The following is a 25601-nucleotide window of genomic DNA, read 5'->3' on the forward strand; positions in this document are numbered from 1 at the left end:
CATCTTCGAAGCCTAACCGACAACGCAACGCAGGTCAATAGCAACCGTGCCTTCCGGGATGACATACAGATTGTGTTCCATTTACCCGTCCTGAACATGGTTTGAGTCCAGCGATACACACCGACGCGCCTGGGCTTCTCATATACTGCGGAGACATTCCCCAGGTTGCCATATTTGCACCACCGTCGTGGCATCTCGCGACTTATCGTACATAAAGGCGACCCTCCTACAAGCTCGGTCACAGTTTCGCAGCGTCCTTATTCACAGGGTCCGAAACTTTGACCACCCTGCATCGTAAAAGGAGACATGAGCACGATGTGGATGTCGCGAACATTGGAGGAGAAGCAAACGACGCTGCTTACAGCTTGCCCGTATTTCCGCCAGTGAACAGCATGGGCAACGCCTTCGGCGCGTTATCGAGACCCTCGACGATGTGGAACTTGCGCTTCAGGGTGCCGTCCGCGAGCCATGATGCCATCTCCGAGATAGCGGCCGGGTACTCTTTCGCGTAGTCGAAGCTGCGCGAGTGGCCATAAATAAGCATCGCTCAGCGGAGAGCGGAATCCACAGCCTGCAGCTCACACAATGAAGCCTTCTATCTTTGCCCGCTGACTGATGAGGTTCATGTAGCCACTAAGGCCTTTCGGGTGTGGGTTGTCTGGCGTGCCATATGAGTGCAATGTAACCTGAACGAGTGTGGTGGATTACTGTAATCCGAGATCGCCCCTACGTTAAGGATCGTTGATCAGTCCACTGCGTTGCCCAAACCACGCGGTCGCGAACGGTACTGACCACACAACGGAATTCTTGCCCCGACCTTCAGCCTCGTCAACATGAAGTCCAGAGTCTCGCCGCCTTATCCATTCGTCAATCCTCGCACGCCAGTCAGAGGACAGCGTTGCGTCTCACCAACGTTATCGAAGTACACGTCCAGATACCCCACTTTCTTGAACTCCTCCTTCCACTTCGGGTCCTTGTAATCGAACGCTTTCTCCACTCCTACCTCTTCCTCTAGCCATTTACACTTCTCCTTCCCACCCGCGATGGCGTACACCTTCGCGCCCTTCTTCTTGCCTATCTGGCAGACGAGGGAGCCGACGGCCCCCGCAGCGCCCGATACGACGAGGACGTCCCCCGCCTTGACGGCCCCGACGTGCAATAACCCAAAGTACGCCGTCAAGCCCGGCATACCGAGCGCACCGAGGAAGTCGAGCATGTTGGCTCCCTTCGGATATCTACACGCGCGATGAGAACCGAGATTCGTGCCCCAGACGAGGGCCAACGCGACGTACACCAGCTTCTCGCAGTCCTTGGTCTTTACGACGGCGTACTCCGTCCAACCTTGCGCTCCGAGGTTAGAGGAGAGGGAAGCGTTACGCAGTCAATGACAACGACAACGCATACCTGGCCTTGTGCTGACAACATCCCCTTCCTTCAGCTCGCTACCAGGCCCAGCCTTGATGACGGTCGCCAATCCGCCCGCACGCATCGTCTCGCCGATTTTGACCGGCGGGACGTAGCTCCGTTTGTCGTTCAGCCACCCACGCATAGCGGGGTCCAACGAGAGCCAATGCACCTTCACGAGGACCTCATTCTCTCCGGGAACCAGCGAAGACAACGGCAGTTGCTCCGATTTGAAGGTGGTCGGCGTGATATCGGCGACAGGACGCTCGTGGAGGTAAATCCGGGTGTATGTCGCTCCCGCCATTTTGTGGTACTGGCAATGATCTGAAGCAAGCTCGCCTGGGCGAGTATTAGCGAACTGGCGCTTGAGTTAAGGCGGGTGAGCGCGGGGTATTTGAGTTCCATTACTTGGCGGTGATTCGGGAAGGTGAACCGGTTGACGGGCTTCAGGTCGCCGGTAAATTGCCGGCTTATCAAGCGCAGGCCCGCGTACTTCACCCCCGGATAGAGTGCACGGTAACTTTCGTCAAGGTGATTACCACCTCCTACGGGACCATGAGAAGACATCTATAGAAACCTTCTAATCATCCCAAATTGCGACGATAGCACATAATCGTATCCACTGCCAGTGCCAGGCATTCTGATGGGGAGGTGCCCGTCTTCAATGGGTCACGTGTGTACACCGAGCCCCGACGTCATGATGCATGTTCGGCGGCGTTCGCAGGACCGCAACAGCTCCTGCAAAGGTTACGATCCATATCGACCCGAGAGCCAGACGATCAAACCTTTGAACATGAGCAACAATCCCTTTATCGAACAACCAGCGTTTGGCGCATCGTCGCAAGCCAGCTTCTCGAGACGCTTTCCCGACATCGACGTACCCCAATCGACGGCGCAGCCGCAGTACCAGCAGCAGTATGCTTCACCCACCGGCTCATGGCAACAGGTACCCTCGTCGCCCTACGGCCAGTCCTTCCAGCAAACTCCCTCTCAGCCATACGGACTTCCCCAGCAGTACCCGCAACCGACCGGCATCAGCGGATTCAACGGCGGATTCAACGCCGGATATGCCCTCCCGACGCCCTCTATCCAGACTCCCGCGGCATTCCAACCAAGCACCTCGTTCGGACAGCAGATCTCGTCCCCGGCGACTGGGATGTCCTACGTCCAGCCTCAGCAACAGCTACCGCAGTACGGAGCGTATCCGAATCTGCAGCAGCAGCAGCAGCCGGGGCCTGCTGGGTACAACCCGATGCAGCAGGTGATCAGCGAGTTCGATCCCTACGCGAACGCGGGAGAGTTCCTGGGCAGCGTGAGCAATCCACAACCTGGTTCCTCCGGCGCCATCCAGAGCACGTCCACTCCCGGCCATCAGCGATCCATCTCCAGCGGCGCTCCGGGCGGATATAAACACCCGAGGGAATACGTGCGGGAACACAAGTCGGAGCTCGAGGGATGGGACGCGTACTCGTGGAAGCAGGTCAGCTTCATCCTTTACCTTAACGTGAATATGTGTCCGGGCAGGCGTTGATCGCTGGCGATGGGCGGGTGGGTTCAGGCGATGAACGCGTTCGATGCGCTCAAAGAAGCGTGGGCGCAGCGCAAACGCGATGCCGAATCGCGCGTGAACCAGCTCGCGGGACCCGGCGCATATTGGGATTACGCGCGACAGCAAGAGAGCGCTCGCTTGCAGGGGGTGAGTGCCTCCACCGTTATCATTCTAGCCCATGTGGGCTCGCACCCGTCGGCGGAGGGATCGGTTGTTGTCCATTGTCGCGTGTCCTGATGAAACTATGCAGATCGCCAAGGAAGCCGAAATCAACTACGACTCGGTCGCGGCGTCAGCCTTCCAGATGCAGGAAGTGTTCTCGGGGTATCGCCAGGTTAGCCGCATGTCTGTCTTACCTAGCGCCCATTGATGCGCTGATACTCTTTCCGTCACATCCCAAAGTCCAGCGATATGGCGAGCAAGCGACGGGTGAAAGAGAGCATAAACGCAGCACTTAGCTCCCTGCCCGACTGGCCTAATCCACAGTGGTGAACCGACCATGTCAACCCAAGTACTATAGCGCCCCTCCATTAGGATCTCCTCTGTCCTGACCCCGTTGTTGTTGTACTATCGCCATATGGTGCATTGCTTGTATGTTAGAGACGGTTGGAATAATGTGATTGTATAAACCTCCACGTTGCCGATATTTTCTCCGGACAGCCCAGGAAGGATCGCGAGGGTCAAGCTACTTGAGTATACCTCGGTTTCCAAATGTACGACGCAACAGCATTTCAAACTGTCTCTCGATGCCACTCGCCGGTATGTTCGGTACCTAAAAGTTTCTGAACGTAGCTACTCGGGTGACGGCTGTCGTCGATGAGGGTACGAGGCCGTGGGTCGCACCTCTCTCTCTAGCCGCAGGAAGTTCTGGCGCTACTTCGACAGCGACTACATCATGAGCATAGCCAAAGCCGCACCGAACGTCGAAGAGTTGGAATTGATGGGACCCAGTTCGGATCAGTTGGTGAGCAGGTCGTTCCCCTCCACCGGAGAACTCACTAACCGCAAAGCGAACAGGACACTATCACCTCCGCATTGTCTCTCATGCCGAAACTGAGGCACCTGTGCGTTGCCGGACCACGGGATTACAGTCAGCGACCCTTTCTGCAGGTTTGCCAACTCTGGGTACTGGTGATTAAGTACGGTATTGTACTTCAATGAGATTAATATTCGTGTATGCTTGCCGTCCGAACTCCAATCTGTTCGGTCGTCTCAAGTTTGCGGTGGAGGGCGGTTGTTGGATTGAGTTGTAAGGGAGTGCAAAACCCACGTCAGCTGGAGTCCGGCGCATATTTGTGCTTGTGGGTGCCATTATGATTTCCGTGGCAAGGAATACATGGGCGCTTGCTTGCACATATTTGGACACTGCCTCGTTTGGTAGGTGCTTCCGCTTTTGGTGCGTCTTGTCTCGCGCCCTCCTCACCAACTGCCCTCCCTTTTGGGAAGTGGGCGCGGTAGGCGCTGCTGGGCATCGTAGGTCCCGGTGTCCCCCCTGAATCAATCGCCCGTTGAGCTCGTCGAGCTCGCCAAGTAGTCGTCCCCGTCTATAAAGGCCCCCGCTCTTCACGTCCTTCCCCCTCATCGAGTTTGACCCTCAGACGGAGCCCAGCACTCCCGTACTTCTCGAACCAGCATCCACCTCAGCCACCTCCTCCTTCATACTCGTTACAATGTCGGCCTTCACGTGCTCCTCCTCCCAAATCATTCACGGCTACTGGACGAAATCCAAGACCCAGGAGCAGATTCGCGATAACGATGTCCTTGTGACTGCGGTACGGGAGGCATCTGCCCCCGAGGCCACGCTCGCTTCCCCTGCACCCGCGCATGTAACCTCCTCTGCGCGTTCGCACCCTCAGGACCAAGAACTTGACGGCACTGGTATGTTCACGCGTCTCTTGCACTTCACGTAGCATCACTAACATGCACGCGCAGATGCCGTGGATGACTTCTTTGGCTTCACCCGCACGACACGCCCTCGCCCGCTGTCTAGCACAAGCGACCTTCCCCCGCCGTACCCCACCCAGGGAGACCTCCCCGCCTACTCCATCGAGGAACAGCACGAACCCGTCACGCTCGCCATGCACCTCTTCAAATACGGCTTCCTCTTCCCTCCGTTCTGGATTATTGGCACCATCGTGCTCTTCTGCTCCCTGAACGCGCCCGCCGACTGGCACTCCGAGAAGACGGACCTCGAGCGCCAGCAGCTCTTGACCGATATTCGCGTCGCGGAAAGACGATGGGCCAAGCGCTGCGCGTACGCGCTTATAGCGCTTACCTTCTTCGTGATCATCGCCGTGATCATCGCCCTCGCCGTCCTCAAGTGGTCCTCATGAAGACCTCACTTTCTCCACCCCTACTGCGCGCGATGACGCCCATGAAAACCCGTTCGACCCTAGAGCGTTCGCTCACGCCATACCTTCATTCATTCTTCGACGTCTCTGGCACTAAACGACTGGATCGACGCCCTGATTCAAGCAACTCTTACTCTCGACTGTAGCGATAACACCCGTGCCTGATCCATACCTTCTCCGCCATCTGTACTCTGTATCGTTATTGGATTACTTTATGTCGCTCTTACGTTACAATCACAATACTTTGCCGTGTCTCCGTATCAGTTGAGATGAGTCTGTTTACCAGTTACATAAGGTGGAACCAGATGTCGCTCGATATTACACGGAAGTCTTATGCATCGCTTCGACGCCTCCGACACCGCAGGCCAATGAAGATACTGTAAGTGGAATGAACCGCGATCCCCGCCTCGCGAGTGGGCGTGGGCTCCTCCCGCCGGCTCTGGAGCCTGAGGCCGAGTATGTGCAGGGGAACGGTGCAGACCCGAGAGTAAGTAAAGCTGTTCACCGGTCCAAGAGGGTGGGATAAGGCGGCCGTCAAAGCTTCGCTGAGTTTCAATCCTCGAAAACCGCCAACATGTCGGAACTTGGCGCGGAGAAGTCGTAGTACGACATGTCACGTATCCTCAGGGGATTCCCCTCCCAGCTGGGGCTGACAGGCACGACCGTCGACTCCACTGCAGGTCATGGAGGCTGCGAATAATGAAAGCACTTTATAACCCCTTCGCGCATCCCCCCTACCAAAGCTCAACACACAGCATCTCTTCAAGTTAATGTCTACCGTCAGCCATACCAGCTACTTTGCGACGGGGCGGTTCGTAGGGAGGACCATAAGGGCAGAGTTAAGTGAAATCCAAGGCGCGGTGCGCGGGAGAAAGTGCGTTTGGATTCCCCATTCTTTCGTTCTTTCTTTCTTTTCCTTCTTTTCCTCTTTTCTCGAACCAGTTGCTCAGGGAGAGGACCAAGCAGGTTCGGAACCAAGGATCGGCGCGCCATCGACCCAGTGAGGCTGCTCGCCCGTTACTTCCTTGCAAACGTCGAAACCGAACGCTGACGGGGTTCGTGTGTCCCGTGTCCACTTCGAAGCCGCCGGTCGTTCAGCTCCGTCTATTCGAGGTCTTCGCTTTCGGTACCGCACAGCACAGCGAACGGGAGCTCGCGGATGGAGAGTACAGGTAAGAGCCGTTCCTGCGCGATGAAGGACGAGAGGAGGGGTGCGCCCGGTGTGCGCCCTCGATTTGACCCGAAACGCTTTTTCCCCCCGCAGGGAATTCCAGACGTTGGGCCTGATCTGCCGTGCCGATCTCTTCCGTTTCGTCCGGGTGGAGGAGGAGAGTAACAACGACGGTTTGGTACTACCCTCGGGCGCGATGGCCGCGTCGTCGAGCAGTGCAAGTTCCAGCTCGGAGCCGACTGGAGCCGACGCTTTCGATGGCGCCGCGAGGCCCCCGGGCGATTTCCACCAAGCGATGCAGCCCTCTACCGTCGCCTCAGGCCCCGGCACTACCATCTTCATCTCGGACGCCACGGCCCAGCCAGAATCCGTCGGGAAGGAGAAAAAGGCGAGCGCGCCCAGCGACCGGTCCGCGACCTGCCCGGTCGTCGGCGGCTGGGGCCGGATAGACGAGTCTCGCTCGATGGCGTCGGAGCTGTTCGTGAGTGGGGCCCTCACTCTCCACTTTTACCGAACGACGAAAACCTGATATCTCTCGGGAGGGGGCAGGGAGAACGCAGTACTCAAGCCACCGTCGTACACCACGGCGGCCGGTACATGATCGTGTTCGCTTTCTCGGTTAGTCCGTGTTTTTGTTACCCGAACTTCCCCGTCGCGAACCCCCCCCCCTCCCGCGAGGTTTTTTCCGTGTGCTGAAACGGCGTAACAACGCTTCCGTTTTTCCGTTCTTTAGGACCTCTCCATCCGGCAGACGGGCGAGTTCGTGTTGCGATACAGCGCGTTCGACATACACTCCACCGCCGTGCGGGTCGAGCTCGACAGCAGCATCGACCCGGCTCTGCAAGCATGGCAACCCGGGGTCGTCGCCAGCGCGAGCGCCTCGAGCTCGACGATCCCGGTACTGGCGGAATGCTACTCGCAGAAGACGATCAGGATCTGGGACACGAAGAGTTTTCCGGGCCTGGAAAAGTCGACGGCGCTGACGCAGGTACGTAACCCTCACTAAAAGCGGCGTTCTTGGGAAAAGTGGAGGACATTTCGTCAATGGGCTCACGATTGTCGCTTTGGTTTACCTCGTAGGCGATCGCGCGTCAGTCCAACGGCGTGCGCCCGCGGGTTCGACGGCATAGTGAGATGGACGGTAGATAAGGCGAGGGTGAGCGTACTTGGAGCGATGCGTGTCTCCAAGATGCTGACTGTTACTGTACAACGATCTGTACAAACTTCTCAGAGCGCTCAGGAGTCATGCGAGTAACGCAAAACAGCGATACAGCCCTCGTGGATTTCCGTACCGGCTGTAAGTAGTACACATAAAAATATGTGTTCTTGGGGTTCTAATCCGCCGCAAACACACAAGACAACCAAGTCATAGCTACAAGTCCGGAACCTATGTTCTGTGACAGGTATAAATGTTACCGCGAGGTATGGCGATAGTATCAGCGAAAGCTCGAAACAGCGAAAGGACTGACTACTTGGTACCTACCAGCACTCTGGACCCGTGTATGCTGTCCAGCAGGATGAGAAAATAGGAGAATAGGAGTAGCTCGTCGGCCTTATGGTTCGAAGAGTCCACGTGGATTACGGCGATCCTGTCGTATCCCTCCAACGGTCCTTCCGTATATGACCGAATTGTCGAGAAAAGGCGGGTCACTGTTATGATGCCGCAGCCTCCAGAAACCGTGACGACCATCCCCTGCTGAAAAACTCGTTTTTAGAAATTGGAGTTTCACAATGACTTTCTCCCCCGGCGGAACAGACGATCCGAGTTAGGTCGCGTCCTCGGTCGCGATGGTGGTCTGTGACAAAAAAATAATAATCGATCGTCCGCATCAGACGGGCTTTGATATAGAGCACAACCGGGGTGTGGAAGAGATCTAACTGACCCTGACCGCTTCCCTATGTGCGACGAGCGACGATACGCGTTCCCGGAACGACGCCCTGCATTGCGTACATTCGATGTCGTCGGCTAACGGACCCAGCGCCGCGTGGATCTCCGACGCCGAGATATCTGGGAGAAAGGACGGATGTGGGCATAAACGAACAACAACACGACGACGAGAAAAAGGGGAAGAAAACAACCAAGAAAAAAAAGGAAGGACGAGGTGAGGAGGAGAGGGTGTAAGTATTGACCCGATCGCGCGTCCCATCCGACGTATGGCACATCCGAGCGCCCACGCCCGCGGGAGCCGCTTCTGCTGTTGCGGTCTTCCGCCAACGATACGGTGAAATTACTTGTTTTGAGCTGCCGTGGAGCATGCCATGCATGAGGCGTACACACAGCAAACGTTGACTGCAATCACCCGCGTGTCATCGTCGTTCTACGCGTCTGCAATGCAGTGCGATGTGCGTAGGAGTATACAGTACGTCGGTACGCATATCTTGAGGTGCTCGAGCCGGCGCGTAAGTCGGTGGTTAACGTATGTAGGGGGGGGGTGGGGTGATACATGATGCCAGAACCGCACGCGACGTCGCGCAGCTTGCAAGTTTGATATTCCGTAGGAGGTAACGTTGAGCAGCGCTGTAAGAAGACTCGCAGCAGCCGAGAGATACGACGCCTCCGCCGTGTCGTCCCAGAACGAGCGCTATCGTGCCGCCGAATTGGAGCAATACTAGGTTCAGCTTCAGGGTGTGTCGACGAGGTATTGACGAAGAGCTGGCGGATCCGTCTTTCCGGTGAGCAGTGGCGATCTTGTATGCACATGCCCCATCCATGGCTGATATCTGCAGACCCTTGTTCTGCAGGCTGCGCGGATCAGACGCTGCGTGCGTATAACGATGGCGATCAAGTTTCGCGCCCTTGACTGCGTGTGTTGTTGCTGAAGAAACGCGCGTCGCGTTCGGATTTCCCACTCCAGTCGCGGTCATGTGACGCTTCAACCCTGTGCTTTCGTTCCGTATCGACGGTCATATCCGCGGGGGGTAAGTAGCAAGGGCTGCAACTTGCAAGTGATATGGCCGCCGCGCCCGCAAGCCCGACGTCCGATCTCAGCTTGGAACGAGATCAGTACCGCCTCGAAGTCCAACGGGCGCTCGAAGAGGACGCCGACCCGCTCGCCGCCTACGAACGCTTCGTCAAATGGACCGCCGATGCCTACCGTGGCCGGCCCAACTCCGAGTCGCGCTTCACCGAGCTCCTGCACGAGGTCACGCACAAGTTCAAGGAGGATGCGGCGTACCGGACGGACCTGCGGTACCTGCAGATGTGGAGCTTGTACGCGAGCCGCTTGCCGAAGGAGAAGCAGGCGAAGGTGTATCGGGGTTTGGTGAAGGCGGAGATCGGCGTGCCGTACGCGCAGCTGTGGGAGGAGTTTGCGAGCATATTGGAGCGAGATGGGCAGTGAGTATGCGCGCCTTTTGTGAGATAAGACCTGAACGTATGCGTCTTAGCCATGCCAAAGCGGACGAGATATACCGCATGGGCATCACGCGCCGCGCCCGACCGCTCGAACGCCTCAAGAAGCGATACGCAGACTTCCTCGCAAGGCATAACAAGACGAAACCGGTTCCGTCGTTCGCACACTCGCCATCATCCACCTCCACGTCCGCCGCTACACATGCGCCCTCAACCTCGACCTCCGCCTCCGCCTCCGCCACCTCGACCCTCATCCTTACATCCACGACGCGCACCGAACCACCCCTCTCCCTCCACGGCCACAACCGCTACGCACCTCTCCTCACGCCCAACCCTCCCGGCCGGCGCCCGGAGCGGCTCATGTGCGACCTCTCGCTCATCTGGGACCCCGCCACCCAATCCGAATGGTCCTTCGCCGAGGCCCGCGCGCGATCGCAAGGCTTGCTCAACAAGAAGTGGCCGCCGCTCGTCTCCGACGCCTCCGCGACCAGCACCAGCGGCGGGCGCGATACGACCGTTAAAGTGCACTTCGCCGACGGCGGCAAGAACGCGACGAGGACGGGCGGCGGCGCGCGCAAGAGTCTGGCGGCGGAGCCGACGGTCACGATCAACACGAAGGAGGCGCTCGCGGACGTGTTCGGGATGTACAACTCGCCCGAGAAGAGTATGCGATTAGGGCCGGCCGCGGGGAGCAAACACGCACCGCTGAAGAAGGTGACTATATGATGCGTTTCGCCCGTTGTTGTGAGAGTTTATTGAGGGATGATGCAGATCGAACCTCTCACTCCGGGGACGTTGGCGCCTCCGCCGTTGACGCGGAGCCACAGCGCGTCATCTGTCCCCGACCCGAAGACGCCAGGCTCAATCAGGCCGTTCGTGGACGAGAACGAACATGCACACACAACGCCCGCGCCCGTGAAGACTCCGCGTAAGTAGTGCTCTAGCGCGCTTGTTCGTTCTCTCTTCAGCATTACTCATACGTGTGCTTTGACTAGTCTCGTTCCGCCCGTTCGTGGACAACGCTGAGAACGAGGTGCCTGCCACTGCGAAGACGCCCGGACCCAGCGATCCGCACACGGTTGTTCGGACCCAGAGTGACGAGAACGCACATGCGAGAACGCCATTCCGACCCTACGTCGACGGCGCCGAAAATCCACCATTGAAGACGCCGTGTACGTTCAATCTTTCCTGCGGCCCCGCAGCCGAAAAGTCCTGAAACAGAGTAAACTAGCTTTCAAACCTTTGCATGATGCGGCTGCCGACGAGAACGGGGGAGGGCAGGGTATCACGCCCGGCCCGACGCTGCTCAAGGTAAACCGAGCTCGATTCGAAACGACCCGACGCGGTACTTACGATGGAAACCGTTCGCAGTTCCAGCCCTTCGTCGACGGTGCGCAGCCCAACCGTACTCCGGCAGCGGTCTTCACGCCCGGCGTTCGTCGCGCGTTGGCGGAGAAGACCGCCGAGCCTACCCCGAGACCAAACTCGGAACAAGACGGCGACGGCGCGAACGCCGCCTCGGAGAACTGGCCCAAGACCCCAGCCGGCGGGGGCGTGTTGTTCTCGCGCGGTCCAGGAACGGCCGCCGTCTTCACCCCCGCTCCGGCGTCCGCCGCCGCCGCCCCAACGAGCAGCGGCGCTCATCCCAAGCCAGGCCCGCTCGGCGACGTGTTCAGCGCGCCCCCGGCAGCATCCGGCCCGAAGACTCCCGGCGCATTCACGCCGTTCGCGGACACGCAGACGCCCTTCAAGGTCTTCGTCAGGCCTGGCGCCGGCGTGCCGAATGGCGCCATGCCGACGCCGACGCCGGTCTGTGGGGCATTCAGGCCCTTGAGGCATCGGGAGGAGGAGCAAGAGAATGCGCCGGTCGCCACCGCGGCCGTCGAGGAGCCAGAGCCGGAAGATCCGCCGACGGTGACGATCACCCAGGACCCTACCCGTCCTCCCGGCTTGGGCGCCATTCGCGAAGATGACGAGGAGGAGGAGCGCTCCGAGTCTCCTCCGGAAGGAGAGGCCGACGTCGGAATGTTCGTCAAGGGCCATGATCACGACACGGACACGACGGAGTCGGAGACCGACGGCTCGCAGGATCACCATGTCGAGTTCACCCCTCTGGACGAGCCCGAGACGGAGGAGGATTCGATGATGGAGGATCCTCCGGCAGAGTACGCCCGAGCGGAAACCTCTGGGGATCAGAGCTACGAAGGGCCCGAGACGCCAGACCTGCACCCGGCGGAGTATGACGAAGAAGAGGAAGAGGGGCGGCACGCGGTGCTGCAGCCGCTGGGCCGCTTCGGCGCGTTCACGGTGATGACGCCCGTGATGGAGCGCACGTTCGAGTTCACGATGAGCGCGCAGCTGGAGGGAACGCCGCTGGGGCACGTCGAAGGGCGGATATTGGAGGGCTTGGACGATCAGGCGGTGACGGAGGTGTCGGACCTGTTGACGAGGGATCTGCGTCAGACGAGCGGGAACGGGAACGCCTTGGGGTTGGAGGACGTGCACGGAGAGGACAGGCCATACGCCAGCGCCGGCGACGAGGATGCGGGGGCAGACGATGCCGTTCCAGCGTCCACATCGTTCGTGGCCGTGTCTACGCTCCCGGAGCCGTGCAATCCCTTCGATCCGCAGCGCTTGGCGACCTTGATGTCCCTCATACCAGCGGTCCCTGGATACCACGACCTGAAGCGTGACGACGCGCACCTCCTCGATGGCCTCCAGAAGTTCGCCAAGAAGCTTGGACAATCGAGCAGTTCGGCCTTGGCTGCGCCGTACTTCCGCTTCGAGATCGAAGGCAGGCGCTTCGGGGTTTACGACAAGCTCGGCGAAGGGGGTTTTGGGGCCGTCTTCGCCGCGAAGGACCTTACGGATCTGCCCGTGAACGAGGACATGGAGGAGGAAGATGACGAGGACGAAGAAGACGAGGCGCCGAGGTTCGCGCTCAAAGTCGTTCGGCCGCGCAACGTCTGGGAGTACCATGTCCTCCATCGCCTGCACGCCGTCCTGCCCGACCATCTCCGCCGGTCCGTGATCGTGCCACACGCGCTGTACGCCTACCGCGACGAGAGCTTTTTTGTCATGGACCTATGCGCACAGGGGACGTTGCTGGACATGGTGAACCGCGCGGCGGAGACGGGCATATCGCGCCAGGGCGCCTGCATGGACGAGCTCCTCATCTTCTTCTTCACGATCGAGCTCATGCGACTCGTGGAGGGCATGCACCGCGCCGGGTTCGTCCACGGAGACCTGAAGATCGACAATTGCCTGATCAGGCTCGATCCGGTACCGGGGGGCGACGCGAACCTGGCCGGCACCTATCGCCCGGACGCGGACGGGTGGCTGCATAAAGGCATCAAGCTCATCGACTTCGGACGGACGATCGATACCAGGCTGTTCCCCGCCGGCCAGGCGTTCGTCAGCGACTGGAACACGGACGCCAGAGACTGCCGGGAGATGCGGGAACGACTGCCCTGGACGTTCCAGCCCGACTATCACGGCCTGGCCGACATCGTCTATTGCATGCTGTTCGGCAGATACATGGACGACGCGTCGTTGAGCCACGCGGCGTCTCCCGGGGAGCGCGTGAAGCTGGCGACGCCGCTGAAGCGGTACTGGCAAATCGATCTCTGGAGCAGGTTGTTCGATCTCCTGCTCAACCCCTCGCTCGCTGGGGAGTTGCCGCTCTGCGACGAGCTTGCGGAGCTGCGGCAAGAGATGGAGATCTGGCTGGAAGCCAACAGCAATCGATCCGGCGTCACCCTCAAGTCCTTGCTGAAGAGGATAGAACGCGCGTGCACCGCTCAACGGTGACGAACGCCCCCCTCCCCATTCGGCGTCGCTGTCCATTCGCTCTTTTTATTGAATTTTTTTCTTTTTAATGATAGCATATATCCTACGATTCTTTCGCAACACTGATTGTATATCTGCCACAATCACGCCTGACGTTATCGCGAGCACCGGCCCCATCACGTTGCTCGGCTGGGCGCCTTCTTGGAAGCTTGACGCTCTCCTCCTCGTCCGCTGCTGCATGTTGGCGCAGTCGACGATCATGAGCCAGACGCTATTATCTCAACGCCTGTGCCGGTCACCCGGGAGAGGAGCTAGGTGCCGACGACCGGTCTGGACTGGCGATCCTCGAGCAATGAACGGTGTCGGAGCTCCGCATGCTTGTGTGCGTGTGCGTGCGCACGTCGCCTGTAGCCCCGGGGGGGGGGGGGGTTGCGGGGCGGGCGGGTGGAGGAGAGCGGAAAAGCAGGACGTTAGTGACTATGTGGGTGTGATTTGTGGGAGGACCCGTGAGGCAGAAAAGACCAACGGCCTTGCTTCCCGAACGCCCCTGCGATGATCGGTGTTTCAGATGTGTACATATATATGCATGAGCACGCAGATCCACACGTCGACGACGTCGACCGCGCCCTGCAACCGAGCGAACTGATCGTGGCCGTTCTATGTACTTAGTACCGGAAGCGAGGCGAGGCGCTTCAGTCTGTCCCGCACCTGCAGAGTGAAAGCGTCCGCGAAGCCTGGTCGCTGCGGTGGTCCGGCGGGGTAATGGCGACACAAGAAGTCGCGCTCGTCGACATCCAAACTCAATATAGAGGCGTATCGAGCGCTTCTGCATCGCTGGGTGGGGGAAACAAGGGCTGCGGGGGCGATGCCGGGTCTTCGTTGTGGCGGAATGGAGAAAAGAAGCGGTGCGTGTCCGTTACCAACATCCCGACGTTTCGACACCAAGCTTTGATTCGAGTTTTCTTTCAACGTTATCGCAGGTGACATCTGGCGACGTGGACGTATTGCACTCGCCAGGTGCAGGCTCACCGCTACGGCTTGAGATCCGGTACGCGCTGAGTATATGCCACGGCCGTACGTATCAAATCCCCCGCTCTGGTGGGGGACCCGCCACATCCTCGACCCCACCCAAACTCCCGGATCACGGCGTGGGCGAGGCTGACGTTCGCGCAGGCCGTACTAAAAAGCTCGAGGGCGGGACGGGGGGATACCTCACCCGCCCCCCACCCAGCCCCTCCTACTCTCACTCCAACCAGAATGTCCCCCATGGGCCGTCCAGTTGCGTTCGCGGCCGGCACCTTCTCCGGCTTGACCGTCCGCACCGAGCTGCGCGAAATCCAGGCGGCGGAGGTGGCTCGGAAGGCAGGCACGAAAGGTTCGTGCCCTCGGTCGTTTTCTAATACACTTGTAGAGTACACATCCGTCATGTGGCAGTGCCCTGACGAGACCCACACCCCAGCAGACAGACGCCCGGTTTGTGGGCCCGCACACAGGACCCGGTATAACGCTGCACGTTGTTGATTGATGTCCCCGACGCCCAGCTCGATCCTCCTCCGATCCTCGTCGCCCGTTTCTTCGTGGTCGACGCCTCTGCCCAGTGGCAGGGAGAAGGCTCTGCAACCGAAAAGGAGATCCGCAACACGGAGTGCGTCGGTCCTTTTGTTTTTTTCTTTGGGGCGCCGGGTGATGCTGAGCATGGCGCAGTGATGTCAGGGTCGAGGGTTTCGTATGCAACGTCGACCTGTTCCCCATGTCGTCGGATTGGCGGCACGGTGAGCCCGTCCCCGCGACCCTCGAGGAGAGCGCGAAGTGTACCGAGAACCTCTCGGGCAGCCGCTTCGCCGAAGCGATCCGCCTCGAGTACGGAGGCGCCAAGTCGGTCATGTTCCCTTTCCCCGTGCGTGATTTTTTTTTTTGGTTTTTGTGCCCGCGAAAAATCCCTTCCGCGTGCCTGACGAAACGAACGACGGAACGGTTCAGGATCTATCCGTGACGAAGAGCGGCTACCACCTCCTCCGCTATCGCATCTTCAACGTGCTCTCCATCGCCGCGGGGACCGTCCCCGTGCCCGCCTTGGCCGAATGCTACGGCGGCGTATTCCACGTCTACGGATCGAAGGAGTTTCCCGGTCTCCGAGCCTCCACGGATCTGACCAAGGTGTGTGCCCCCGTTCCCCCCTCTTTCCCTCCGTTCGGGCGCACGTGAAAGAGAACTGACATTAACATAAATTAACGCCCGGCCCCCCGCCCCGAATCCCGCCCCCCCCCGCGCGCGCGCGCAAAGCTCATCGCCCTTTATCGTCAAGTCCCCGTTCACGTCCGCCAAACGGGGCGCAAGAGGCGCAAATCGCCGACCCGGGACTCGGACTCGGATCCGTCGCGACGGTCGGACTGAAACAAACGCCCGCTCCGCTGAACAACCCCCCATTGGCTTTTGGCCCCAGGATGTCGCGCGGGAGTCGTTTATTGTATATGACGACGATGGCGGCCCGACCACACCCGTGTCATCGCGTCGCTTATAGGCGTAGCAACGTTTTTTCCCCCCTACCGATCCCTGTCTTTTGCTAGAAGAACGAAAGAAATATGAACGACGAAGCCCGCGCGGCGCATCTTTGCAAATCGTCATCGAGAATGTTCCTGGGCCCCAGGAAAAACCGGATTTGCTAAAAACCTCCTAAAACCTCCTAAAACGTGCTCATTTAGTAGCTTTAGAGGGTTTCGGTACCCAATAAGCGACTCTTTCGATAGTCCGATTTTTCCTGATGGGCACTCGCCCGGGGCTATACTGTGGCCATGGTTAGCGACCGCCTCAGCACCGGATTCCCCCAGGCTTAGCCCCCCAAGCGACGAGTCGCTCGAATTGCTCGCTCGTCGCTTGCAGCGAGTCTGACGCAGACGAAGCAACCGTCGCATCGGATTCGTCAGACCCATGGCGAGGCAGCGCGGGCGGTCGAGCACCGAGCCTTCTGGGCTAGTGACAACGACACGAAGGCGTCAAGCACCGCGAAGAACACATCTATTTTAAATACTACAGCACGGCCAGAATTGAAGCATATGAGAGCACATGTTTATCATACCCAAATAAAAATAAGCTACAACGAATGCGGATGATCGCACCGGGCAACCTTCCCGCCTCACGTCATGTCCCACTCTTCCCAGGCGGCCGACGAGTCGGCGGCGGTGAGCGGGGCCGGCTCCAGCTCCGCGGTTTGGACCAGCTCCGCCACCTTGTCGCTCGCGCCGTGTTCATCACGCTCGCTCCCGGCCATGGCGATCAGGAGCGGATCCGCCGAGCCGAATCCCGAATGCAGGAGGCGGACTTCGGAGGCTTCTATGACCTGCACCAGCCTCCCGCTCGCCACGTTGCGGATCTCGATGAACTCCGCCGAGAAGAGCAGGACGTGGTCGCCTCGATGGGCATACGTACTCGCGGTGCTCTCCCAGCGGAGGTAGCCCGAGGACCGGCTGGGGACGCCGTGCTTATCGACATAGCATCCGACCGCTGGGGGAGGATGACGTGAACACCACTTGCAGAGACACTACGACAGCACGGACGTACCGTCGTACACGACGAGCAATTCGTTCGCGCTGCATCGGACCAGCCCTAACGCTTTGGCAGACTCGCACCGTTCTTTGAGACTCGACAGCGGTGCATTCTGCGAGGCGCCTCTGAAGTCGGGCACCACCGTCATGACGGAGGTTCCGAGGCTGCGACATATCGATGGGTGAGTAAAAATAAAAATGCGAGACACAACGCAAACGGCGCAGCGACGACGTACTTGGTCGGATCTACGATCAGAATTCCCCGCTCGCCGCATACTGCCACGGTCTTGATGAGCGGCGACAGGTCGTGGACGTCTTTGGGCAGACTAAGAGGCTGTAAAGCGAGAGCGGAGATCAGCATACAGTCGCTGCGCAGAGAATGAGGTTGTTCACACTGCCGAATTGCCTGAACGCCGGTGAAGGCGAGCCGCGTTGAATATTCGCAGCCTGATCCACGATCTCGACGGCGTAGAGCGTTACCTGCAGCAGACTCTTTGCAGCGTATAGTACTGAACAATGCGTATCAGTTATAGATGTCGCGCCGAAGGTGACACATGGGACAACCTACGTAGCGTCCTATTACCGACCTTCCCCGCTCGGAAGAAAAGCACGGTACCGTCTTGGCTTGAGTTCACCGTCGTCGCTGTCTTCCGCAGCGTGCCGGAGTCATCCAGGCCTTGTGCAGCCCTTGCCAGGACGTCGAGAGAATACGAGAGAAGCGATCCGTTCTGGAGTATGATGATCTTGTTGAAGTTCGGTATGCACACCATCGACGTCGCATTAACGTTGGGTATGACCTTTCGATAATCTGAAAATGTGTTCACGGACCTGGCCAAATTCGGTGGAGGAGGTACCAACGATACTAACCGTGAACGCCCCTGGGAGCTGCGAACACTCCTGTTGCAGCACCTACGACGATAAACTGTCGACTTCCGCTGGCTGTACCGTTATCAGCGAAACAAAGAATGACATCGAAACATGCGTCCCAACGCACTGAATGCCGATGCGCAGCTGATCCTGCCGGAGAATTTGGACGACGGCGATACCTGCGACTTGCTTCCGCTGGTCCTGAAAAATCCATCGTCTACCACTTGCGGCGCGAACCACTAAAGCCCCGCCGTCATCTACCCCGCACGAATCATCGGTCAGATCGCATTATCGCACCATATTGGCATCCGCGTTGACCTTCCGCACCATCTGCGCTTCCTTGAGCATCGATTTCCACCTCTTTCGCTCCTCGTCGGACCTCGCGTAGAGGGTATATCGTCGCTTTGTTTTTTCCGAAGCATGATAGATAGTGAAGGGGTACATCGGTTCGGACTCGGCCAGAAGGCGGCCCAGGGGGCTCCGCCCTTCTGTATCTTTCTTCTTCCGTGACTCGGGTGGATCATGGAAGTTCCCCAAACGAAGATACTCTAGAGGAATTGGCTGTTGGCCGCTTGAGCCTGTGAGCTAGGCGACGATGAACAGAGTGACTGACCCTCGATATGACGTGTCGGCGTAAGAGGCCAGTTGTGTGTCTTTTCTCTTTGGTGAACAGCACTGTATGAAGTCTTAGCGGCGCTCGATCCCTTCTCGAATGAATTGCAACCTACGATTGTTGTCCAGCAGCGCAACGTGTAAGTCATGCCAGCCGTGCCAATCCAACTCAGTTCGTTGTCTTCGCGCAAGCGGTCCCGAGTATACCAACGTCCTCGCCTCGTCATATAGGTCCATGTCCTGAACACAGCTATTAATACTCGCCACGATCGATGGAAACAGAAACGCACGATGATCTCCCCCCTTTGGTACACGAGACTCTCGCAAAGGTCCCAGAACTTGGCTTTCGAGTCGGCCACATCGATGCCTGGCTGACTTGTCCTAATGATCCCGTTGATGACCTCTTGCACCACCTCCAACCCGCTGATGTCCGTGTGATCGTCCGAGACGTTTCCAGGCCCACTGCTGCCCAGGTCATTTCTGTCGGCATCTGACGTTTGGTAGAGCTGTCGAGTCACTTTCTCCACCCCTGAGAGTTGAAGCTTTAATTGCGTGAGACGGTTGGTCGGTTGTATGAGAAACGCGTTAAAGTCGCGCTTGCGGAGCCTAGGGTCCAGTCGCCGCTGCTGGATGAAGTAGGCGTAGTCGCCGTTGCGGTTGACTTCTGAGATATGGCGGGCCTTAGCGAGTGGGTAGTGTTTGTAGTACGATTCGTAGGCTTCTCCGAACACGAGGGCGGCTGGCGGAATGCGCAAGCAGGGTGAGATATATACTCTGAATGCGTACAGGAGACAAGTGACTTACTTTCGAGGACGACGTCGGAAATGGAGTGAATGAAAGGATGTTGTTCGAGTTGGCGGGCGAAAAGGCCGTTGAGCATGCGCTGGTGGTATGCGAGGATCTCGTCCATATTCCAGAACACCTCCTTTATGAAGCCGCGCAAGCGGTCCTTCTTGATTACAGGCGGGTCCGCGTTCCGAAGTGGTTCAACGAAAATGTCTCGAACGAGCTTGAGGTCCCGAACATCTGGGGGTATGTCAGCGCGCCGATAGCAGAGAGCACTGCGGCCGGAGCCTTAGACGCAGAACCCTCACAGTTACGCTCAGTCTTGATGATTTCGAAGATCTGCGACTGGCGCTTGACCTCTTTACTTCCCAGGGCCTCCAATGCTGAGGTCGGGAGTAGTCGATGCCACGCCTCATCGGTTTCGAGTAAACGTCCCTTCTGAAAAGCGCGCAAACCTTCTTCTGATTGTAATCTATGCATATAGAACAGGGTGCCGTCAACATAGGGTAAATCGCGCACAGAAAGGGTGATATAACACACTGCTCGTCCGTAAGGGGTTGCGCTGATTGCTCCGCAATGGAACGTAGCTGAAGCCATCGGACTGAGTTTCGACGAACTGTTTCGATGGCGGATTACGTACCTCTGCGTCCATGTCGCTCAATGATGCGAAGGAGGCGGTGGGCGAATATATCGGAGGTGAAGGACCCGCATCGCTCTTCGATGCCCGATGCCCACGCTCTAGCGACGGCCTCGCAGACAGAGAGCGTGCCGCGTGAATAGACCCCACGTTCGGTGAAGGAACGGCATGATTCACGCTTATGCTCGAGTGCGTCGGGAAGAGACTGGCTGCTCTCGCATGATGGCTCCCGCTGCTCGCCCCGGAATTCTGTCGACTAGGAAGACCGCGAAGTGAGCGCGCGCTGAGCGCCGGGGATCGAATGCTTGATGCGTAGTAGGATGGTGTGTTCCCGCCATAACCGTCCTCCCATGTGTCGTACGGGTCGCTGTCCGGTGGCTCAACTTCGAAGAGATAGGGCGACCAGGCTGTCGCGGGGTTTGGTAAGTCTGGCTGGCGAGCACCTGGGGGAATGTTGATGTTAGGATGTTGTCGGCTAGGATGCATTAGATTGATAGCAATACTGTGGCAAGAAGCAAGCTATGCTAACCGGAAGGATTATCGTGGATGGCGTCACGACTCAAGTCAGTGCCACGTGGGAATGGTCCATCATGCTCTGCCCCTCCTGGTTTTCCCGCGATACAGTGCTGCTTTTGTTGCAACTGTCATCCCCGTCCCTTGGAATCAACAGCAACGCACGTTAATATCGCTCCACATTACTTCCGTACTCTGTGCTCGTATGCGCTGACGAACCGGGCGAAATGCGCCGACATCATCGGTGCTCAGTCAGACAATCCACGCATTAAGAACTGAGTGCTGTCACTCACCTTTCATATCGATTCTCGACTTATCTGTGCGTATGACTCTCGGGGTGCTGCTGGGGCTGACAGAAGGTTCTGGAAGACGGCACGACCACGTAGTATATCAATTGTCGGTCTAGTCGAACCGGGTATGGAACATCCTGCAGGATTATCATCATCTACGCCAAGCCCAAGTCCTAAAGGTATGGTCAGTATACGAGCGGGCTGCTGATTAAGAATGGAATGCCGTTCGCCGATCCCTTCTTGATGGGAAGCGACTTATTCCTAATAACCAAGGTTTTCACACCGCTTGCAGGTGGCATTGCGGGTATCCGAGGCCGTCGGATGACCCACCTATCACCATGCTTCAGATCACCCGAATATTATTTTTGTTTCCACCCGAGTCTATATAACGTATCCGCATCCGAAGGCCCGACCAGAGAGCATCCCGTAGGCCAAAGTGCGGGTTTAAACTCGTACGTACATCTAGTTCCATGCGGCGATCATGCGCTCACTGCCATGTGTCATTCTGCACGATGTCTTCCAGGCTTGGAATCCGGCATTGAGCGCATCACGTCAGGTACACGGTCCGATTATAAATACTAAGAAATACGAATGAAGCTGAGACGTCGTCGCCCCGTTTTCCCCAAATCTGCGACTGCGTGCACATCGATTGCAGAGAGCATCTATCTGATAACTGACTATGTCGAGTGAAGAAACTTCGGATAAGAGACACCTTCCCGTGGATGGTAAGTCACCGACGCGTTCAACAGACATGTATGATTGACGGAATACGGCACAGCGGATACTCAATCGTCGACAAAACAACATGCACTTGGTACCGTGCGTACGGATTCAAAGAGTCCGTACATTTGCGGATGTGCTACAGGTACCTGTTCGATGGCGCTCCTGATTCAACCTCATGATATCACTCACACCTCATAGTGCCACCTCCGAAGGCCATCGGTCGTTATGCTGAGGCCTTAGACCTCGTCAATCAATTCATGCACGAAAGCGACGTTGCAGCTGCGGATCAGGCTGTTGCGATATTCACGGCCATCCTGGAGGCCGATGCGATGCGGTCCAAACCTCCCCCCCATTCTCGCGTTTGTGAGGAACCAAATCCCTCGCGCTCCAATGTGACACCGCTCCCAGAGAGGCATCATGTGCTTATGGAGCTAGCCCGTACCTTCGACGAGCGCGCGCGGTACACCGACGATCAAACCGACACTGACAAGGCGGTGCAGTACAGTAAAGAAGCTCTGGACATCTGTCGTGCACGGGCCATTATATGTCCTTCTGTGTACATGATCTATGCTCGCGTCCTTGACCTCGATGCCGAAACCCTTGCTCATGCTCAGGCTCGCCAAACCGCAGATGTCCTTTGTCGTCAGGCCATTCAAGTCTGCGGGACGGGCCATCCACTGAAACCGAGCATCCGCCGTATCCTCGGATGGATTCTCTTCCGCCTCTTTCAAGGGACCGGTACTTCGTCATACCTAGAAGATGCCATCCACTTGCAACGAGCGGCTTTGACGGATCTGGCCGTCTCGGACATTCATAGGCACCGACATCTTCGTTACCTCGGCATCTACCTCATCTGTCGATACGAGCTACTCACCGAACCAGTTGATCTGGACAGTAGTCTATCGATATTTGAGGACGCCATTCGACTCTGTCCTCCGACACATATCGATAGATCAAGAACGGTACATGACATGCTCTCCGCTGTGTATCGCCGGTGCTTCCAAACGGGCACAATCCATGATCTCGATAAGGCGGTAGACATAGGGCGCCACATTCTCGAGACCGAGGCATCTTGTGGCCGGACCCAAATCTACTCGATGAGCATGTTGTCGACTATCCTCAGTCTTCGTCACGAGCTCACCCTCTCTTACGGACGGGACATGGACGAGTCGATCTATCTAGAACGTGAAATCCTGCAGCGTTCTCCTCCCGAATCCGTGGACCATTGGATGTATCTCCACAATCTGTCACTGAAGTTGCGTCTGAGGTTCGAGTGGAGCGGTAAGCTTGACGACCTTTCAGAGGCAATATTGTTTGGACGCCAGGCAGACGATGCCCTACCTGAGAACCACCCTCGACGTTTCTCAACGGCCCATAATCTATCGACAATACTGGCTCTTCGCTTCAGTGAGGCAGGGAATATCGCGGATCTAGATGACGCGTTGTTCTGGGGCCAGCGTGCTGCGTCGACCATTCTGCCCTCGCACAGCGCTTACTTGGACATCACTTCGGATTATATCTCCCGCCTGTGTACTCGATTTGAGACTATTCATTCTATGAGCGACCTCGAGACTGCAATATCCCTTGGAAACGAATGCCTGGCTGCCATCCCCGATACTCATGTCAACAAAGCCAAAGCGATACACTGTCTCTCCAGAGCGCTCTTGCTGCGTGGTCGCCACACGAACAATCGTACAGATATCGACGGGGCCATCGCATATTTGGAAGGGATAGCAGATGGCTTTTCCCAGCGCGCAGACGGTCAAGTGTGCCTTCCCACTCTCGCGGCTTGCTACCTGACTCGGTTCCGTCAAATTCACGATCATGATGACGCACTCCGCGCGCAGAAAACTACTAAACACCTCCTCGCAAATATTTCAGCCGGCCGCCGTGGGCGATGCCAATGCCTCGTCGACGCCGCGGAGCTGTACGTTGAACCAGGAACAACGTACTGCGACATTCCTATGGCGCTTTCCTACCTAGAGGAGGCCCTCATTGACGACGAGCGCGACGTTCGCTCACGAATCCAATATGTCACACATGTTCTCGATCTCATACAACAACGGCATCAGGATGTCTTCAAAGCAGAATCCCCGACGACGTTGCAGCTCCTCGGCGTATATGAACGAGTCGTCGGTCTTCTACCGCTAGTGGCTTACTTCGACCTTCATCCGCGAGCACGCTTACGATCTCTCACCATCGGTCAGAGCACGGCCATCACCGGCGCATCACTCGCTCTTCAGCTATCACGACCAGAGAAGGCCCTTGAACTCCTTGAGCAAGGCCGCGCGATTTTCTGGACGCATACGCTGCACTTGCGCTCTCCATTTGATGCCGTACCAGACGCTTTCCGCGACCGATTAGCGACTCTTGCTCAACAGCTAGACAAGGTCTGTGATTCTTCACAGGAAAATAACGACGCAAGAATAGTGGATGCCCAAATATCTCGGAGAAGGAAGCAGACGGAGGAGTTCAACTTGCTTCTCGACGAAGTTCGCAAAATACCTGGAATGGAACATTTCCTGATGCCTCTGCCTTTCTCGGTGCTTACAAGGGCAGCAGAGAGAGGTCCCGTTGTGGTGTTGGTTCCCAGTTCGATGGCATGTCATGCGCTCATCCTGAAGTCGTGTGGCCATATGATCAAAATACCGCTCGAACCAGTGGTCACGGAATCATGGCTTGCGGACACGGGGGCGGGTTGGCGAACCGCCGTGGCGAACGCGCGATCTGTATCCGTGGATCGTCTCAAAATGTCCAAGACTCGACCAACTCAGAGAGTTGACAATATCCTGCGTCGTCTCTGGCACAGTATCGTCAAACCGGTACTCACAGCCTTGGAAATATCGGTAAGTGATTACGGAGCTCCATGGCCTGTTACACTCATTTACCTTGTCCAGCCCTCTACCTGCAGACAGCGTCCCCGTCTGTGGTGGTGTCCAACAGGACCGTTTGTCCACCTCCCCATCCACGCCGCAGGCGCAGATGGCCAATGGTGCTCGGATTACGTCGTCTCCTCGTACACGCCTACGCTTAGCGCACTTCTTGGTATCAGATTGAACTATACGCCAGTGAAAAAGCAGGATGTCCGGGCGCTGGTAGCTGCAGTGCCACGTCCACACGCGCAACAGTGGTCCGACCTCGCATCGACTCGCGAGGAGCTGGATCTCGTACAGGCTTCCCTACCTGCGGGATCGTTGATACCCCTCTCGACCTCGGATAACGCCTCGGTTCTCATCGGCAGCCGCGACGGAGTTTCCGCTACAAGCATCCTCGAGAGGCTGCCTCAGGCGACAATATTGCACCTCGCGTGTCACGCACATCAGGACCCGGACAATCCCCTCGAAAGTGGCTTCGTCATGCACGACGAGATGCTCACGATCGAAAAGCTGATGGCGATACCTCTTCAGCGCGCTTTCATGGCGTTTCTGAGCGCTTGCGAGACCGCGAAGGGAGACAAGGTCAGCTACCGACGCTTTCGGTTTCGTTGACGTGGAGCCAACGACGTACCTTCCAGAATCAACCAGACCAGACCATCCACCTCGCGGCTACGATGCTCTATGCAGGGTTCAAGACCGTGATCGCTACCCTCTGGTGCGTTCGCGATACCGTATGTGCACTCTGCTCATCGCGACCTCGATACAAGGTCCATGAACGACTTGGACGGTCCGACCGTTGCACAAACGATATACGCATACGTTTTCGATGGTGATGGGGAGTATATCAATCCAGATGACGTTCCCTATGCGCTGGACGCAGCCGTGCAGCGTCTTCGTCAGACGCAGTCAGACCCAAGTCGATGGGCTCCCTACGTTCATATAGGCATTTAAGTGCTTGTCCTTCCACGATCGTCCATCAACGGAATATTACGTGGCAGTGGCACGAGGTGCAGAGAGATACGGCGCTCAGCAATCATATGCACTCGATACACCGGAAGCAAAGCAAGGGCACAAATACATGTACTCCGCAGTCGGTATGCCTCTGAGACGTGTATGTTGACGGAGAGCTTGACGAGACT

At 57.6% G+C, this 25601-nt stretch overlaps 8 protein-coding genes across 8 annotated transcripts; 6 read left to right on the forward strand and 2 right to left on the reverse strand.

The window, feature by feature from the left end:
- Positions 1 to 16: 16 nt before the first annotated feature.
- Positions 17 to 1708, reverse strand: PUNSTDRAFT_107685 (alcohol dehydrogenase; the record flags this gene model as incomplete). Its single annotated transcript, XM_007387704.1, has 8 exons — positions 17 to 287; positions 363 to 518; positions 583 to 658; positions 709 to 726; positions 793 to 855; positions 910 to 1235; positions 1293 to 1341; positions 1396 to 1708. The coding sequence occupies 8 exons, from the start codon at positions 1706 to 1708 to the stop codon at positions 239 to 241; spliced, it is 1050 nt and encodes a 349-aa protein (XP_007387766.1). The 3' UTR covers positions 17 to 238.
- Positions 1709 to 2197: 489 nt separating this feature from the next.
- PUNSTDRAFT_107687 (uncharacterized protein) lies at positions 2198 to 3578 on the forward strand (the record flags this gene model as incomplete). The annotated part of the gene is made up of 4 exons (XM_007387705.1): positions 2198 to 2884; positions 2963 to 3100; positions 3204 to 3287; positions 3356 to 3578. 4 exons carry the CDS (start codon positions 2198 to 2200, stop codon positions 3443 to 3445), a joined length of 999 nt encoding a protein of 332 aa, XP_007387767.1. The 3' UTR covers positions 3446 to 3578.
- Positions 3579 to 4484: 906 nt separating this feature from the next.
- PUNSTDRAFT_55205 (uncharacterized protein) lies at positions 4485 to 5471 on the forward strand. Its single transcript, XM_007387706.1, has 2 exons — positions 4485 to 4831; positions 4886 to 5471. Exons 1-2 carry the CDS (start codon positions 4624 to 4626, stop codon positions 5284 to 5286), a joined length of 609 nt encoding a protein of 202 aa, XP_007387768.1. The 5' UTR covers positions 4485 to 4623; the 3' UTR covers positions 5287 to 5471.
- A 603-nt stretch (positions 5472 to 6074) lies between these two features.
- PUNSTDRAFT_47128 (uncharacterized protein) lies at positions 6075 to 7943 on the forward strand (the record flags this gene model as incomplete). The annotated part of the gene is made up of 8 exons (XM_007387707.1): positions 6075 to 6178; positions 6255 to 6476; positions 6569 to 6956; positions 7025 to 7093; positions 7209 to 7463; positions 7556 to 7616; positions 7707 to 7772; positions 7879 to 7943. 8 exons carry the CDS (start codon positions 6075 to 6077, stop codon positions 7941 to 7943), a joined length of 1230 nt encoding a protein of 409 aa, XP_007387769.1.
- A 1421-nt stretch (positions 7944 to 9364) lies between these two features.
- On the forward strand, positions 9365 to 13755 carry PUNSTDRAFT_146171 (uncharacterized protein). The gene is made up of 6 exons (XM_007387708.1): positions 9365 to 9812; positions 9863 to 10541; positions 10599 to 10755; positions 10823 to 10999; positions 11059 to 11138; positions 11199 to 13755. Exons 1-6 carry the CDS (start codon positions 9427 to 9429, stop codon positions 13635 to 13637), a joined length of 3918 nt encoding a protein of 1305 aa, XP_007387770.1. The 5' UTR covers positions 9365 to 9426; the 3' UTR covers positions 13638 to 13755.
- Positions 13756 to 14873: 1118 nt separating this feature from the next.
- PUNSTDRAFT_138047 (uncharacterized protein) lies at positions 14874 to 15821 on the forward strand (the record flags this gene model as incomplete). Its single annotated transcript, XM_007387709.1, has 5 exons — positions 14874 to 14991; positions 15028 to 15089; positions 15158 to 15261; positions 15321 to 15513; positions 15597 to 15821. 5 exons carry the CDS (start codon positions 14874 to 14876, stop codon positions 15819 to 15821), a joined length of 702 nt encoding a protein of 233 aa, XP_007387771.1.
- A 797-nt stretch (positions 15822 to 16618) lies between these two features.
- Positions 16619 to 20434, reverse strand: PUNSTDRAFT_107696 (Dbl domain-containing protein). Its single transcript, XM_007387710.1, has 15 exons — positions 20064 to 20434; positions 19964 to 20010; positions 19732 to 19895; positions 19442 to 19663; positions 18928 to 19376; positions 18754 to 18877; positions 18639 to 18700; positions 18323 to 18586; positions 18153 to 18264; positions 18026 to 18097; positions 17727 to 17966; positions 17552 to 17667; positions 17395 to 17492; positions 17175 to 17323; positions 16619 to 17117 (listed from the first exon to the last, which is right to left on the reverse strand). Exons 1-15 carry the CDS (start codon positions 20073 to 20075, stop codon positions 16750 to 16752), a joined length of 2499 nt encoding a protein of 832 aa, XP_007387772.1. The 5' UTR covers positions 20076 to 20434; the 3' UTR covers positions 16619 to 16749.
- A 1712-nt stretch (positions 20435 to 22146) lies between these two features.
- Positions 22147 to 25295, forward strand: PUNSTDRAFT_75453 (uncharacterized protein; the record flags this gene model as incomplete). The annotated part of the gene is made up of 6 exons (XM_007387711.1): positions 22147 to 22580; positions 22854 to 23278; positions 23528 to 24459; positions 24502 to 24837; positions 24874 to 25044; positions 25101 to 25295. 6 exons carry the CDS (start codon positions 22147 to 22149, stop codon positions 25293 to 25295), a joined length of 2493 nt encoding a protein of 830 aa, XP_007387773.1.
- Positions 25296 to 25601: the final 306 nt, after the last annotated feature.

Source organism: Punctularia strigosozonata, assembly GCF_000264995.1.
Source record: "Punctularia strigosozonata HHB-11173 SS5 unplaced genomic scaffold PUNSTscaffold_15, whole genome shotgun sequence".
NCBI classification, from domain to species: domain Eukaryota; kingdom Fungi; phylum Basidiomycota; class Agaricomycetes; order Corticiales; family Punctulariaceae; genus Punctularia; species Punctularia strigosozonata.

What these genes read in the sequence shown, in the direction of transcription:
- PUNSTDRAFT_55205 (XM_007387706.1), top strand. Translation starts at nt 4,624, where the DNA reads ATGTCGGCCTTCACGTGCTCCTCCTCCCAAATCATTCACGGCTACTGG. An exon ending in CCAAGAACTTGACGGCACTG is followed by an intron (nt 4,832 to 4,885) that starts GTATGTTCACGC and finishes ATGCACGCGCAG; the next exon opens with ATGCCGTGGATGACTTCTTT.
- PUNSTDRAFT_146171 (XM_007387708.1), top strand. Translation starts at nt 9,427, where the DNA reads ATGGCCGCCGCGCCCGCAAGCCCGACGTCCGATCTCAGCTTGGAACGA. An exon ending in ATATTGGAGCGAGATGGGCA is followed by an intron (nt 9,813 to 9,862) that starts GTGAGTATGCGC and finishes TATGCGTCTTAG; the next exon opens with CCATGCCAAAGCGGACGAGA. An exon ending in TCCACCATTGAAGACGCCGT is followed by an intron (nt 11,000 to 11,058) that starts GTACGTTCAATC and finishes AGAGTAAACTAG; the next exon opens with CTTTCAAACCTTTGCATGAT.
- PUNSTDRAFT_107696 (XM_007387710.1), bottom strand. An exon ending in TCAACGCGGATGCCAATATG is followed by an intron (nt 18,265 to 18,322) that starts GTGCGATAATGC and finishes GCGGGGCTTTAG; the next exon opens with TGGTTCGCGCCGCAAGTGGT. An exon ending in ATTGCTCGTCGTGTACGACG is followed by an intron (nt 17,118 to 17,174) that starts GTACGTCCGTGC and finishes ATCCTCCCCCAG; the next exon opens with CGGTCGGATGCTATGTCGAT.